This window comes from Ascaphus truei, chromosome 3, assembly GCF_040206685.1.
Source record: "Ascaphus truei isolate aAscTru1 chromosome 3, aAscTru1.hap1, whole genome shotgun sequence".
Lineage (NCBI taxonomy): Eukaryota > Metazoa > Chordata > Amphibia > Anura > Ascaphidae > Ascaphus > Ascaphus truei.
This window is the reverse complement of record NC_134485.1, coordinates 397,266,538-397,284,403: the sequence shown is the minus strand read 5'-3', so window position 1 is coordinate 397,284,403 and position 17,866 is coordinate 397,266,538. Positions and strand designations below refer to the sequence as shown.

The 17,866-nt window shown below is 39.0% G+C and overlaps 1 protein-coding gene across 2 annotated transcripts in view; it reads left to right on the top strand.

The window, feature by feature from the left end:
• PANX1 (pannexin 1) overlaps positions 1-17,584 on the top strand; it is a 62,708-nt gene extending 45,124 nt beyond the window's left edge. The window contains exons 3-5 of one of the 2 annotated variants that reach the window (XM_075592502.1): positions 2,698-2,918; positions 5,495-6,159; positions 15,296-17,584. In XM_075592502.1, coding sequence (XP_075448617.1) covers positions 2,698-2,918; positions 5,495-6,159; positions 15,296-15,375 — 966 coding nt within the window. In that variant the 3' untranslated portion in view covers positions 15,376-17,584. Of the gene's footprint in view, positions 1-2,697; positions 2,919-5,494; positions 6,160-13,502; positions 13,582-15,295 lie in introns of those variants that run through there. The other variant, XM_075592503.1, reaches the window with a different exon arrangement.
• The last annotated feature ends 282 nt before the right edge of the window (positions 17,585-17,866 follow it).

Here is a 17,866-nt window from a genome sequence, read left to right as displayed (position 1 = left end):
TGTCAATATTTAAAAAGGGAGCTATATCACAACTGGGAAATTACAGACCTGCAAGGCTGACCTCAATAGAGGGGAAGCTACTTGAAGGTTTAGTACGGGATAATATTCAAGAATACCTAATGGATAACAAAATTCTTAGTAATAGTCAGCATGGATTTATAAAGAATAGGTGGTACCAAGCTAACCTTATTAGTTCTTTTGAGGTAAGTAGGAATTTACACCAGGGTAATGCAGTTGATGTAATCTATTTAGATTTTGCAAAGGCTTTTCATATGTGGCCACATGAGGTTAGTGTACAAACAAAGGCAATTGGACTTGGTAAAAATAATTGTATCTGGATTTAAAACTGGTAGAAGGATAGACAGAGTTGTCATAAATGGAACCTTTTTAGGTTGGACTGAAGCTGTGAGTGAAGTACCTCAAGGATCGGTCCCGGGACCCCAGCTTTTTAACCAATTTATGAATTACCTTGAGGTTGGCATAAAGTACAACGTCTCCATCTTTGCTGATGACACTAAATTGTATAAGGTATTAAAACTACTAAAATGTACGTCCATAGGTTGAACTTGATGGCTGTATGTCTTTTTTCAGCCTCATCTACTATGTAACCATGTAACTAGAGCAGGATGTAATTTCTCTCCAGAAGGACTTTGATAGACTGGAAAATTGGGCAGGTAAATATCAGCTGAGGTTTAATACAGATAAATGTACGGTTATGCATTTGGGAAACCAGAATAAACAAGCGACTTATAAATTAAATGGGGAAAAATTAGGTCAATCCTTAATGGAGATAAATTTAGCAGTGCTTGTAGACAGGCTTGGCAAAAATGCCCAATGTCATGCAGTACAGTAGCTGGAAAGGCAAATAAGAACTTATCTGGCATTACATGGGGAATGGATGGAAGGCAAGTAAACATACAGTAATTATGCCCCTTTATAAAGTATTTGTAAAATCATACCTTGAATATGGAGTACAGTTTGTCCAAACGACACAGGGACATTCCTTAAGGTTGGATTAAAGGAGATTTCACCAGCAGCAAAGGAAAGGGTTCTTTATAGTAAGGACAGTTAAAATGTGGAATTCATTACCCATGGAGACTGATGTTAGATACAATAGATATCTTTAAAAAAAAAAAAAAAAAAAGGATTTCTTTTTGGAAAGGTATACAGAGATTACACCAAATGAGTAAACATGGGAAGGATGTTGATCCGAGTAGAAAGCTAATTAATTGCCATAATTTGGAGTCAGAAAGGAATTTCATTTTTCCTTATGAGACATAGTTTCACTGAGGTTTTTTGTTTGCCTTCCTTTGAATCAATATACTATAAATAAAAGTATAGTAGGTATCTGTTTAATTTTTGTATAGGTTTAACGTGGACATGATTTCTCCCTCTCCCCCCCCCCCCTACTTCTTCTATATGTTCGTGTGTATGTATATACTCTCCTCGTGAGCATGTGTAAGCATCATGAGGCTTCGGGCAGGGTGGGAGAAAACTCGCTGGCGTTCAAGTGCCGTGACGTCAGGCGCTGGGCGTTTCATGGCCAGCCAATTGTGCGCTTGAGGTGGCATGTCAGGGGGCTCAGCCTTCATGTCATGGAGCTGTTTCGCCCTCACTGGGCGAACCGCTCACATGACGCATCAGCGAACAGCCAAATCAAATTTGGTTGTCTCGCCAAGCAGGTAAGTGCCGCGAATGCGCAGGCGCTTGCTCACGCTGGCCACACACATTGCATCAATGTGTTTCATAGTGACCAGCGTGAGCGCGCCCGCCTGCTCAGTGGCACCCTGGCCGAGGCGAAAGTGTGGTGGCCCAACAGGCTAAAATAGGGACCAGGAAAGCCGGGTGTGCTTTAATGATTTGAACTTGATTTGAAAGCAATTTATTTAGGTAACATCTTTGCTGTGTGTATGACGTACCCGGTACGACACGGGCACCAGATGCCGGTGGGCCCCTGTGTCTTACTGGGTGCGTTCTGCTAATTTTGCTTGTTTTCTTTTACGACCCTCCTGTGCCAGTACAAATAAATGGGAGATTAATCCCTGCCCAGCGTGGGCTCTGCCAGCCCCTATAAGGTTGCGCTTATAGTGACGTTGACGCGACCGCCGCTTCAAAATGAATGCATTGTTGGCGCTTATACTGTAGTGCACGTGAGGGCGACAGGGCTACCAGAAATCTGGTAGTCACTGTTATTTGATTTTTTTCGACAACGGTCTCTCTTTGAGGCCAATCAGGAGCTTCTCCGTCCCTCTGCTTTCCCCCTTTATGACGTCGCTGGCCTTGTAGTCAGCGACGTTGCCTAAATTTGAAATATAACTATAGCAATGGCGAGAGGTGACGTCGCCGTCGCCAGCACTATAACCGTGGCCTAAGACTTTGCTGCTTTCCCCTTCATATCAGTTATTTTCTTGAAGGGTCCATATGTACGATTGAAACGTTGTCTGTATAAAATGAATAGGCTAACATTTAAATGTCCATGCAAGTGCCGCTTTTCTCCACACATCGATATACTGGTCTGCATCCCTGCTGAGCCCTGTGGCATATTGCCATCTTGCAGTTATACGGAGTGCCTTATTTTCAAAAACTTCCTGTATAAAATAACACATGAGAAAAAAAAATGTTTACAATAAATTGCGTTGGTTTCTAAAATGTTTTTCCTTACGGACTTGTTTTTCCTTCCCCCTCATTGTCTTCCAGTTTTTCCCATACATACTACTTCTCGTAGCTATACTGCTATATCTTCCATCCTTGATTTGGCGCTTCACTGCAGCACCTCATCTTTGCTCAGACCTGAAATTTATAATGGAAGAACTTGATAGATCTTACAACAGAGCCATCAAAGCTGCCAACAGCTTCAAGAGCAATGACAAGAGAGAAGGAACCAACTCCCCCACTAATAATGACAACCTGGCACATAGGTAGGTCTGTGTTTGTTTCTCACTTAGTGGCAAGCTATGCATGTAGTGATAACACGCCATAGGCCGTTATAGCGTAGAATATTAATTTCCATAGGGTTCAATGGCTGGACTGGTGCAGAATATCATGCCATCCCACCAAATGTGAACGGTGAAACTTAATCTGTAGTACTAATAAAAATTGATATGGTTGTAAGTCTGAAACGAGAGTTTTATGCCTTCTATGCTAAATCTTGCGTGTGTTTGTAGTACTACTTGTTTCTCTTTTTGTTCTTGAGGAATGTGAAACATTTGGAGATAAATAGATAGATAGATAGATATAAAAATTTAATAGAATTTTTTTATTTTGCTGCCCTTTGAAATAAATATAATTTTTAGATTTTTCGGGATAAATTAAATAGATCCTGACTTCTGGATGTCCTCAGGGATGTGTTTTTTGTCAAGCTGTTTTTAAGGGGATTGCTTCCTTAATACGAGTAATGTAATTTGTTTAAAGCAATGACCATACAATTAAAACCAGAGACAGAACATAAAACACAGACAAAGCTCAGTTTTAGCACATCCAGTGAAACTCATACACGGTACAGTGCCTAAATATATATTATAAATATCTATTAAGTAAAATGGTCTTTTAGTTTGAGATTTTTGGCCAAAATTGTTGTAAGCCCCTGAGCCAACTTTACGGCAGACCACAATTCAGGGGTCCCTAACGCTAATATAAATTCTTAATAACCTGTGTAATAACAGGAAGAATGATTTATAGTAAATCTGTCAATATTAGTTGCAAAGTTCTAAGTCTGATTGAAGCCTTTATTAACCTGTACATTACCAGGAAAAGCACACTGTATTAGAGTTGTCACAACCATCCTGCAAGCAAACAAGTTCCCCTGTGTGGAAGATGCTATGGAGTGAGCCCTTAACCATTTAAATGTGGGAGGGGGTGAGCTTCAATTAAGTAAGAGGTTGCCACCCTCCAATCAGCCAAGACTAGCTGAAACACAATTGTAAAATATACTGGACACCTAACAAGCTCCTATTGAACCCCCAAAATAACCACAACATATATATAAGCATATGAGTGTCACAGAGGAGTGCTACTGAGCATGGCAATATATATTTAAAACCAGAGACAGAACATAAAACACAGACAAAGCTCAGTTTTAGCACATCCAGTGAAACTCATACACGGTACAGTGCCTAAATATATATGTATAAATATCTATTAAGTAAAATGGTCTTTTAGTTTGACATTTTTGGCCAAAATTGTTGTAAGCCCCCTCCCACATTTAAATGGTTAAGGGCTCACTCCATAGCATCTTCCACACAGGGGAACTTGTTTGAATAAAGGCTTCAATCAGACTTAGAACTTTGCAACTAATATTGACAGATTTACTATAAATCATTCTTCCTGTTATTACACAGGTTATTAAGAATTTATATTAGCGTTAGGGACCCCTGAATTGTGGTCTGCCGTGAAGTTGGCTCAGGGGCTTACAACAATTTTGGCCAAAAATATCAAACTAAAAGACCATTTTACTTGATAGATATTTATACATATATATTTAGGCACTGTACCGTGTATGAGTTTCACTGGATGTGCTAAAACTGAGCTTTGTCTGTGTTTTATGTTCTGTCTCTGGTTTTAAATATATATTGCCATGCTCAGTAGCACTCCTCTGTGACACTCATATGCTTATATATATGTTGTGGTTATTTTGGGGGTTCAATAGGAGCTTGTTAGGTGTCCAGTATATTTTACAATGACCATACAATGCAGAGAGCATTGTAGTAAAATATATTCTATATAAACCGTTTGAAATGCAGGAATAAGATAATTGGATATAAAAGTAAAATGGGAAAGGAAGACGTGCCCAAGATTATTTGTGGGGTTTTCAGTTTGCCTTTGTGACTAACCGTTCTCTTCTAGATGTCGTTTTTCATTTATTTATTTATAAAATATTTTACCAGGAAGTAATACATTGAGAGTTACCTCTCGTTTTCAAGTATGTCCTGGGCACAGAGTAAAACAAATAATACATGGTTACAAATACAGTTACATAAATGAGCAGGGTATACATTATATACAAGACATTGCATGCACAGTTAAAGATATTATAATATATATTATGGGCGTATGAAACAGTTACAGACCAGATTAAAATGTGAGACAGCCTTAGATTTGAAAGAACTTAAACTGGTGGTGGATGTGAGAGTCTCTGGTAGGTTGTTCCAGTTTTGGGGTGCACGGTAAGAGAAGGAGGAACGTCCGGATACTTTGTTGAGCCTTGGGACTATGAACAGTCTTTTGGAGTCTGATCTCAGATGATAGGTGCTGCATGTGTTAGGGGTGAGGAGCTTGTTCAGGTAGCTGGGTAGCTTGCCCATAAAGAATTTGAAGGCAAGACAGGAAAGGTGAACTTTGCGCCTAGACTCTAGTGATGACCAATCTAGTTCTTTGAGCATTTCGCAGTAATGTGTGTTATAGTTTATTAGTCATTTACAGTTTCTTTGCTTCTAGATGCTCATTCGTATGTAGGTAGGCCCCTATTGTCTAATACGATTTTGCTTTTCTATTGTAGCACGTGGGAGATCTCCGAAAGCCACTTCAACTACCCATTTGTGGAGCAGTATCTCAAGTCTATGAAAAACTCTCGAAACCTAATTATCAAGTACCTCATCTGCCGAGCCCTGACATTTATCATTATACTGTTGGCTTGCATCTATCTAGGTTATTACATCAACCTTTTCTCTTTTACTGATGAATTCAGCTGCAATATCAGGACGGGAATTTTAAAAAATGACACTACCCTGCCATCAGTAATACAGTGCAAACTGATTGCAGTTGGCGTTTTTCAGCTTCTTAGTTTTATTAACCTGATTGTCTATATTTTAATAATGCCATTCATTCTGTTCACCATACTAGTTCCATTTAGGAAGAGATCCGACGTCCTCAAAGTTTACGAAATTCTGCCTACCTTTAGTGTTCTGCAATTCCCCTCACAACATTATGATGACCTGAGCCTTTTCTTACTCTTCCTCGAAGAAAATATTAGTGAGCTGAAATCTTACAAATGCCTAAAGGTGTTAGAGAACATTAAAGGTAATGGAGAAGTTTTCGACACCATGCAAATCCTAACAAATTTAGGAACCGTGAAAACGGATACTGTAGATGGAAAACGGGTAGCTTTTAAAACTGGAAACAAACCCGCAACAGAAAACGAAAAGCCTTCAATAGAACTTAAAGGTAAGTTCAAAATATTCTGACGATCTTTTGAAACATATAATTGTCTAATATGCAGTTTTTCTGCACGTATATATATTTGTTATATATATTTTACTTTTAAGATCGAGCATATTTGTAAAGGTGATTAAACCGATTATAGTGCAAAATACTTAAACAAATATATGTAAAATTGACATATATACAATACTTTGTGGTGTCACCACCAAATAAATTGAGTTCTTAACCAACATATTAGGAATAATATCTGCAAAATTATTACTTTAAAGTTAAACCAGTGGTGTGTGTGGTGTGTGGTGTGTGTGGGTGTGTGTGTGTGTGGTGTGTGTGTGTGTGTCCAATCAAAGTGAGAATTCGAAACAGATTTTAAGAAATAAATTGTTTAATTTTTTTGCAGGCCACGCGTTACTTTCACTCCCGCCACCTCCAAACAAGCACCCCGCAAAACCCTGCATCTATCGCTGCAGTTTAGCTATTGAGTGCAAGGCATTGTGGGTGGCACTAGATTGTAAGCTCTGCTAGTGAGTGACAGCAAAGCTGCCTGCACACAGCTTACAGTTTGGTGCTTTGAAGTGTGTGGTTCACCAACGAAAAAGGAGACTAAATTTGTCACTCCAGGCTGGTTGAGTTTGACACTTGTTGCCTCTGACAGAGTAAGGGAAAGAATCTTTATTATTCGGGGGCGGAGGTGTCTGTGTGGATCTGCTGGGGGAGACGTCTGTGTGGGTATGAGGCGGTCACTTCTCTTTTTTTTTTTTCTAGAGGGTGTGATTAGAGGATTTGTGGGGGGTGCTTTTTATTGAGGGGTAAAGAAGTTGTGGGGAAAGAGTATATATAATGTATAAATAATGGTGCAGTGTATGTGCATAGGTGAAGGGTAGCAGAGATTAAGAAATGTGGATAGGAGGCGAGTGGGGAAGCTGGAGAGAACAGAAATGTTTACAAAGGGGTGAGGAAACGGTAAACAGAAAAAGCAGCAGGTAGGGCATAGTGAGATGAAGGAGGAGAGATTTCCCAGGTATTGGAGAATAGGAAGAGTACAAATTTATCAGAGCATTTAGAAAGTCAAGTTCTCACAGTTGCAGAGTTGTTGTTGGAGTGCAGAGTCCTCATCTTCTTTTAGTCTTCAACTCCAATTCTAACTCCAATATTAACTCCACAGACACGTTATATGTGGCACAGCCAAGATAGACTCAAATACTATAAACAGATTCACTTGACTAATACTTAAGGGAGGGGTTTGCCTATTCAGCTCAGACATACCAAGGAGATGTTAATTAGATATAAGTTGCAAATGGGGTTAAATCGATCAAGGGATTCAACTCAGACATACCAGTGTGAAGAAATGAATCCGAATGTTAGTCCAGGTATTCAGTATGCATCCATCTTTAAAGATATTAAGACAAACAATTTATATAACCATGTATATTAACGAACAATTCGTTCAATGAAGTGCATAGGCATCTTGATAAAATTGAAGTAAATAAGGCACCTGGCCCCAATGGCATGCATCCAAGAATTCTTAAGGAGCCAAGTTCTGTAATAGCCAAACCATTACATTTAATATTCAAGGACTCCATTTCCACAGGTTCAGTACCACAAGATTGGCTTAAAGCAGACGTTGTGCCTATATTTAAAAAGGAAGCTAGATCACAACCGGGGAATTACAGAGCTGTAAGCCCAACATCAATAGTGAGGAACCTACTCGAAGGTTTAGTACGGGGTAATATTCAGAAATATCGAATGGATAACAAAATTATTAGTAAAAGTCAGCATGGATTTATGAAGGAAGGCTCGTGCTCAAATAACCTTTGTAGTTTCTTTGAGGAGATAAGGAAGGTTTTATATCAGGGTAATGCACTTGATGTGTTATACTTACATTTTGCACAGGCTTTTCATATGGTGCCACACACGGTTAGTGTAGAAAATAAAGCAAATATTTGCACCTAGATTGAAAACTGGTGGAAGGATAGACAACAGAGTGGTTATAAACGCAGTGTACATTAATGGCGCTATATAACTACATACATAAATGGAATCGTTTCAGGTTGGACTAAAGTTGTGAATGAAGTTCTTCAAGGGTCGTCACTGGGGCCCCTGCTTATTAACTTATTTATTAATGACCTTGAGGTTGGCATAGAGAGCAGTGTCCATCTTTGCTGATGACACTAAATTGTTTAAGGTAGTAAAATCAGAGCAGAATATAATTTCTCTTCAGAAGGACTTGGGTAGACTGGAAATTTGGGTAGTTAAATGGCAGATGAAGTTGAATACAGATGAACGTAAAGTTATGTATTTGGGAAACAAGAATAAACAGGGAGAGGAACTAGGTGGTATGATACCTTTTTTATTAGACCAACAAGTAGTTAATATGTTACAAGCTTTAAAACCGCTTGGGGTCCTTCACCCGATGAAGGACCCTGAGTGGTTTGAATTAGGTGAATCCTTGATGGAGAAGGATTTCGGAGTGCTTGTAGACAGCAGGTAGATGCAAAGGCGAAATAAGATCTTATCTTGCATTAAACATGGAAGGATAGAATGTAAATAAGCATAATTATGCCCCTCCTGTAAGCCATTAGTATGACCACACCTTAAATATGAAGTACAGTTTTGAGCACCACGTCATAAAAAAGACATGGAACTAGAAAAAAAATCAGAGGCGAGCCACCAAATTAATCCAAGTTGATGGAAAATCTGATTTATGAGGAGAGGCTATCTAAGTTAGGGTTGGAAACAAAAGAAACAGCGCACAACGCCAAATAGTGAAGCAAGTATTGCTATATATTAGTAATTACAGGGTAATAAATCTGCGTACATCAAAACAGTGGAATAGGTGCATTTAGTGTGTTTCACACAAGTTACCACTCAGCAACTGTTGTCAGAAGAGTCTGCAGCTTGCTTCTCTCAGCGGGGGCGCTACGTTGGTTCAGGAGCAGGACTCTTCTGACAACAGTTGCTGAGTGGTAACTTGTGTGAAACACACTAAATGCACCTATTCCACTGTTTTGATGTACGCAGATTTATTACCCTGTAATTACTAATATATAGCAATACTTGCTTCACTATTTGGCGTTGTGCGCTGTTTCTTTTGTTTCCATTTCTTAGAGTGTGGGGGGTGCTGAGCCACCCCCTGTGTTTATAGCAGCAGACGCCTCTACAAATACACGGTTATGTGATATAATTTCTTCATATATACACCCTCACTGTGGTTATTGTGATTTATTTCTTGGTCACTTATTTATGTGGTTTAGTCACTGCACTATATTTATATTCTAAATTCTGGGTTAGATAGTAGCGCACAGTATTTTCTCTGTTTTTTACTAAGTTAGGGTTGTTTACATTAAAAAAAAGAGGGGTCTATAAGAGGGGATATGATTACTATATACAAATATATTCGGGATATACAAGAAGCTTTCAAGGGAACTATTCATCCCAAGGGCTGTACAAATGACATGTGGCCATCCCTTAAGGTTGGAGGAAAGGAGATTTCACCAGCAGCAAAGGCAATGGTTATTTACAGTCAGGGCAGTTAACACGTGGAATTAATTACCAATGGAGACTGTGATGGCAGATACAATAGATATCTTCAAACAAAGGTTGGACATCTTTTTTAGAAAGTTATACTGGGATATACCAATTAAGTAAACATGGGAAGAATGTTAATCCAGGGAGAAATCTGATTGCCAGTTTTGGGAGTCTGGAAGGAATTTATTTTCCCCCCTTGTGAGACATAATTGGATGATGTTTCACACATTTGGAATTACCCGCATCGAGATCTCCACAGCTGAGCTGTGGTCGTGGTTCTTCAAAGAGCCGAAATTGGAAACGCACCTCCAATCGTAGCATACAACCCCTTAGCGTTTTGTGAATGAGAATCACGTCCTACAGGGTGATGACTGCTGTTATCACAAACCGTTGTTTAAAAAGTCTCTCTGCTGCAACAATTAACCATGCAGCAATCACCATTTGAATGGAAATCAATGCAAACAACCCACAGAGATCATTGACATAACATCAGGAGCTATTTATATACTGAATGTAGATGTAGTTGAACTGAATACAAAGCACACACTACAATATATACACACTAGAATACATGATTATTCCATCGTAGATAAAAAAAAAAAATACTATAGGAGGGGTCAACGGAATATCCTGGATATCAAATCTAGATATCTAAACAGATATGAGGATATACTGTACAGATTCATTTATAGACATATAAATTCCCCAAAATAATATTTTTATCATTCAAAATTAATATACAAATATATATAGTATGAGTGACATATACACAACATATTAATTGTGTGTGTACACACATATATATATATATATATATATATATATATATATATATATATACACGGTCATATATATATTAATTCTGTTTTGGACATGTTGAGGTTCAGGTATGTATATCTTTATTTATATAGCGCCATTAATGTACATAGCGCTTCACAACAGTAATACACAGGGCAATCATATAAATAACAAATAATACAAATAACACATAAAGGGAAGAAGTGCTTCAGACATAAAAGTAACATTTGGGAAAAGGAGTCCCTGTTCCAAAGAGCTTACAATCTAGCGGTGAGACATGCAGGACGAGATTGCAGAGAGACAGTTGGAGACACAGAATAGGAGAGAGGGGGAAAGGTCAGGGTAGGAGAGGGAGATTTGGGTGTTATCGGCATAAAGCTGATCATGAAAGCCAATAGATTGTATTATTTCATCAAGAGAAGAGTTGTACTGTAGAGTGAGAACAGCAGAGGGCAAATAAAAGAGCCTTGTGGGACTCCAACAGAAAGAGGGAGTGCAGAGGGGGAGAAGCCAGAGAAGGAAACACTGAAGAAGCGGTTGGAAAGGTAGGACATGAGCCAGGAAAAGGTTATCGGTTGTCTTTTTATTCCTGTCTGTAGTTGCATTGTATTACAATAGAAATCATTTCTGTATGTATTTCTCTATCACTTTTCACGCCCATCCTAACTCCAAGTAACCTGTGGAATTAACCTGTGGTTTAATTACATAATAGCAGTTGTCACTTATTAATCCTTTGACAGTTTTCACACACTAACAAAATATATGTTCCTTAATTGCATATAATTTCCCAACTCCCACTGTAAAACGTAATTCTCCATATTGAATATAATATCTGTTCTGTTCAGCTGATTCACCTGAAGAACCCTGTTAGATTTAAAATCTTTTACACTGTAAACTATTGTTTGTCCAATAAAAGCTATTATTCTAGCCTTTTTTATTATTATTTTTTTTTTCTTCACATTTTGAAATTCTGTAATTTTTCTGCTCCAATCCATAAAGTGGGGACAAAAACACTGTCTCAAACTACAGGCCAATCTCTCTTCTCCCAATACTATCCAAAGTCATGGAAAAACGTGTTCAGTCCCAATTAAGCGATTACTATATCAAGACAAATTTCCCTAGCCAATTCTAATCTGGCTTTCGCCCCAAACACTCCTCCGTAATTACCCTGCTAAAAGTTTGCAATGAAATCCAGTGTGGAATGGAACGGGGACAATTCACTGGTACAATATTCCTAGATTTTGCAAAGGCTTTTGATACAGTTGATCATGTTATCCTGCTTAACAAACTCCAGAGCTCTGGAATAGGGAAACATGCTTTAAACTGGTTTCATTCCTACCTATCAGGTAGATCCTAACATGTGACCATCTCAGGCTCTAACTCCAACCCCTTGGATATCACCTGTGGGTGTCCCGCAAGGTTCTGTTCCGTGGCCCCTACTCTTATTGTTCATCAATGATCTTCCTACAGCTTGTAAGGGATCTTCAATACACATGTATGCAGATGACACAATCTTATATGCACACAGCCATAGCCTCTATGACCTCAAACACATACTTCAATCTGACTTTTTGAGACTCGAAAATTGGATTTCCCAAAACAAACTGTTTTTAAACACTGACAAGACTGTAACAATGGTATTTGGGACCAAGACTAAATTTTTAAAGCTTCCAGTGACTGAGCTTCAGATCAGAACCAACACTAACACCACCCTAACGCCTGTTACTAGTTTTAAATATTTGGGCATATGGTTTGACTCCCACTTAACATTTGGGATGCACATTGATACCCTGACATCCAAAACATATGCCAAACTAGGTGTACTTTTCAGGAACAAATCCTCCCTAAAGTCTGCTGGTCAGATAGCGTATTGCACAGCAGATGCTAATGCCAATTATCGACTATGGGGACATAGTATACGGCTCGGCACCCCAAACCCACCTTGGTAAACTTGACACCCTCTACAATTCTATATGCTGTTTTGTTCTCCAATGCAACTACAACACCCATCACTGCAAAATGCTCAAAGAACTAGATTGGTCTTCACTTGAGCCTATGCGCAAAGTTCATCTTTCCTGTCTTGCCTTCAAATACTTTCTGGGCAAGCTACCCATCTATCTGAACAAGCTCCTCACCACTACCACATGCAGCACTTATCTGAGATCTGACTCCAAAAAACTGTTCATGGTCCCAAGGCTCAACAAAGTATCCGGCTGCTGCTCCTCTTACTGTGCAACCCAAAACTGGAACAACCTACCGGAGACTATCTCAGCCACCACCTGTTTAAGTTCTTTCAAAATCAAGGCTGTCTCACATTTTAATCTGGTCTGTAACTGTTACATACGCCTATAATATAAATTATCTCTAACTGTGCATGCTATGTTTTGTATATAATGTATACCCTGTTCACTTATGTAACTGTATTTGTAACCATGTACTATTTGTCATCTTAACTCTGTGCCCAGGACATGGCCCTAATTTACATATAATATAACATATAAACATAACATAAACATAATTTCCCAAAATCCCTAGCTGCAGTGGAAGCATTGTATGCTACAAGATAATGGGAAAAGGCAAGATCTGGGACGTGCTTAAAAGTTCTATTTTTATTTTCTTTTAAATGTTATATTCTGTCCATAGAGGAAGTTTCGGGGCCTAAAAATGAATGTAGAAACATAGCACAATTGTACATTACTATGAAAATAGGACGGTCCCTCACAGAATCAAAGTAGACAAGTGATGTGATCATTGTAGGGGATTGGGGTCTTGATAAATACTGGAGTATTTATTTATTTTAACAGATTTTCTAAACTTTTGTAGTAAACAAATACTTTTTTTTTATAACTGCTTCTTAAAGCAGCAGCTCTCCCTCCACCCCAACTAAAACCCTTGTGTATTTTTGTTTACAGTATTGGAGCCAGGGGTCCCAGAGCAGAACTTCGCTATCTGTTAGCTATAGGCACCCACCAGTTCTTGAGATAGTTACCAGTATTTCTTGTTGTTTTTTTTTTTTTTTAAAGGGGATTCAAATGTCCAGCCAACAGGAACCCGCATTCCATGATACAGGCATACCCCGTTTTACGTACACCCGCTTTACGTACACTCGCAAGTACGTACATTTATTTTTAGTTGCACCATACCCCTGTGTACGTATGCATGCCTAGCAAGTACGGACACCGGGGGGCGGCGCCGCATGCGCACCTCAACAATCCCGCAACCTCCGTCATGCTTGTCCCTATTATGGTGCGCTCGATCTCCCCGTTCCCTCTGCCCTCCCCCTCCCATCTGTCTCTGTTCCCCCTGCACTCCCGCTCCATAAATCAGCAGCTAAACCAGTGATTCCGCCCGCACTCACTGCAGCCCCTGGCTCTGCTCCCTCTGCTCTCCTCCACCCCTTCCTCCCTCCTCAGAGCTCGCTCTTGCCTGCTGCGAAACTTTGCATGTGAACTACAGAGCAATCTTTGCGTTTGTGTGTGGGTGTGTGTGACTGAGTGACAGTGTGTGTGACTGTGTGACTGACTGTGTGTCTGAGTGACTGTGTGTGTCTGAGTGACTGTGTGTCTGAGTGACTGTGTGTGTCTGTGTGACTTGTGTGTGTCTGTGTGACTTGTGTGTGTCTGTATGACTGAGTGAGAGAGAGAGAGAGTGTGTGACTGAGTGAGGGAGAGACTGCGAGAAGGAGAGAGGAGAGAGCTGCTATACAGTACTGACCCGCGTGCGCGCCTCTCACCTCCTTGCTTGCTCCCATTCATTTTATTTGAATAAAGCCTACTGTATTTATTTTGGTTACAAATGCATTATTTACATCCGTTATGCACATATATGATGTTTGCAGTACAGTACATGCATTGTAAAGTGGAAAAAAGGTAGTGCTTCACTTTAAGTACATTTTCACTTTACATACATGCTCCGGTCCCATTGCGTATGTTAAAGCGGGGTATGCCTGTATTATGGTTTCCTTTTGGCCCGACATAAACCCAGTAACTTCACCGTTAAGTATCTTGTTAACTGGGGAGGGGTCACCAGAGCCAGAAATAGCGCTGTTCATCTCTGGGGGGACCCCCTGGTTACCATCCTGTAAAAGAACACAAAACAGTGGTCAGTGCTGCTTTAATATTCAGGATGAGACTGTTGTGATATCCATATGGATATGTATAGATGTTGTGGCATCTAAAGGCAGATTTGTTCATCCGCTTTATTTCTTTAGTTGGGAGTGGCATTTAGTTCTTGTACCAAGCAACAAAGTGGAGCACAGTAAGATTCAAATTAAGGAGGACCTAGGGCAAAAAAGACATGTCTTTTTAATGGTGCTTGAATTAAAAAACAACCTGTATTTTTTTTTTTCAACCTCTATTATATTATTATATTATACATGTAAGAAATGTATTTACCAACAACAACTTAATTTTATATAGTGTTTTTCTCCCAAAGGGACTCAAAGTGCGCAGCACACAGGAATGGTCAGACACAGTCCGTGACCAGATGAGCTTACACTCTATGATTTTGGTACTGTCTCTGGGGCACAGGGAGATAAAGTGATTTGCCCAAGATCACAAGGAGCGGACACTGGGAATTGAAAAACAATGACACTGAGTTTGAGTGGTTCAGTCAGTGCCTTTACTCAGTGAGCCACTATTTATTTAAAAACATTTATCGGAGAGATGCATAAACATCCAATTGTCAAGTGTGTTGCTGGTACCATTACAGTGCTGCTCTAAATCATTCAAAGAAGACATTTGAATGATTTAGTCAGTTTCTTTGTTTTATTTTGTAAAGAACTCGCTATTGATGATGCTTTTTTTCCCCCTTGCAGATCAGTCAACAGGTGATGGGTTAAAAACATCTTCAGAAGATTCGAAAATACGACAGAGGCTATTAGATTCCTCTTGCTGATACCTTCCTTCTTCAGCGACAGATGTAAGGATGTTTACAAAGGGCCTATTTGAAACAACACCAGTATTCACGGAGTTGGAGGCTGGAATCTGTTGTTTATAGACTAGAATGCTAAATACCACTGACAGTGTTGGCAGGAAGAACTCCCACTGACTATCACTCTAAAGAAAAAGCGGTGTCAATTCATGGCATATAAAATGGCCATTTTACAGAAACGGAAGCAGGAGCTGCATCAGATGCAACTCGTGCAGTTTCTGAACTTCCCTCTCGGGGTATAATGAGCTGTGACACAAAGTGGATAATAGTTTTAAAATAGAAAAATTGTTTGACACAACCGTTTTTTTGGTAACGCTGACTGATAAAATAAGGAAAACAGGCAATTCTCTGGCACCTTGTTATAAACGTAATCTACTTCTAGATTTGACTTCAATTTTTGTTCAAATCAAAAACATTTTGTTGGCAAGAACATTACAACTTCCCTCTAATGACATGAGCTACAAATAATTCTAAAAATGAATCTGTGAAATGGGGTCTGGCATGTATTTTTTTGGGAGGATACCGCTGCAATCGTTTTCAGAAATCTGGCAAATAAACGCAAAGGCATTTTTAGGGAAATATTGAATGCTGATGATGAAAGCCATGCCAATTTTTTGAAGCGGGAAACTCGGGCCTGGCTTGCATTGAGAACGATGTAAAAGAACAGTGACACAGTGACGAGTCTGCTTTGGACTTGATGTAAACGCTGCAACAATGACAGAAGAAATTCTCTCTTGCCAGGGCACAAACCCACTCCAAGTTTTTCTGTGGCAAATCCTCACTGATCAAAGTTATTCTGCAGGAATCCCGCCCTATATCTACTGTTTGATTACTATGGACAGTTTTTACATGTGTGTTCGTATGTATATATAATATATATGTTTGTGTGTGTGTGTGTGTGTGTGTGTGTATATATATATATATGTATTACACACAATAATTTGGGTTGGTCATGTTCAGTCATACAGCCTACAAAAGATGTTTCTGATAAACTTGCATGATGGGATTCATATTTAATAATATGTTCAATTTATAGAACAGGACAGTATTTATGATGTTATGCTATTGACGGTAATGGTTGCTTAAAGAAAGGGGGAAGTGAGGTTAGTTGTTTTATGATATATCCATGCCAACATGATGATGATAAATTATGAAAAACCTTTACACTTGTTTTTGTTTAAAGAACTGGCCACACTGATGTATTGATGCCAGCTGGGGGCTTACAAGTACAACCAGTACTTTTGAGGTTGCTAGGCATCCCAACACAAATGTATAAGTGACCATAAAAAACAAACGTACTAGACTTCTGCTAAATGATAATTAGACGCATGCGTGAAACAGCTTGCTTTATCTTTTCAACTGTTTGCATGCTGTGCTTCCAGTACAAGATTTTACTATATAGAAGCCTTTTTGCTGTAAAATTGTACTATTGGTAGCATGCCTTTTGATACTTCACATCTTAATATCAAAATGTTTCGGTGGGAGTAGGTTTACAATAACCAGATTCTCAAAAAAGTTAATAGTTTAAAAACAGGCTAGGTAAAAGTTTCAGTTCCGGAATATAATGTTAGTAATGTGAAAGAAAAAAACTTGAAATTAGTTTACGTTTTAAATATTTAATTACTGTTTAGCATCACTTGGTAAATATGTTCTTTAAAGGCCAGTGTACATTTATTTTTTTAAGTTTATGATGAAAACGTTTGTTCCATAAATTTATATTGTGGGTTTCAAAATTTATAGAATTGCTTCTATAGCCGTATCAAAACGTCCTTTGGATTGGTGCATCCACTGAAACTCTGAATCACTTTTTCAGAAGACGTAAAAACATCAAATAATGTTCAAAATGTCAGTTTGTACAAGGTGATTTGTTAGCAAACATTTAACTAGTTGCTCTAGTCCCCAGCTTGTCTGACAGTCTGCTGTTTTAAGAGTGTTTCATTATTAATCTCTTATCTGTATAGTGCTATTTGTTTTTGTGTAGGAGGGTATGCAATTTATCTGCTTCTGTGTTGGGTAGTTCTGAATCCTCAAATACATTTGTGATGTTGGTAATATTTTTGTTCATGTTAGTCCTAAATAGAAGCTACAGACGAGACGAGTATTCTAAAGCTTGCCTTAAACTAGCCTGGTTACATGCTGGGTCAAGTTTAAGGCAAGTTTAAGGCATTTCTACATTGACTAATGACCCATCGGATTAACACAGCAGGGGTCCCTGGCAGTCACATTCAGTTTGAATGGGACTGCCAGGGACCCCCGCTGTTAATCTGATGGGCCATTAGTCAATGCAGAAATGCCTTAAACTTGCCTTAAACTAGACCCAGCATGTACCTGGGTATTTTGGCGATTGCCACTGGTTTGTGTTAGAATAACCGTCGGCACTACAGTATGAAGCCACTGCATTATTGTGCTGTGTGTATCACAGAATGCATTATCTTTGAGTACGCAGTGTCTTCAT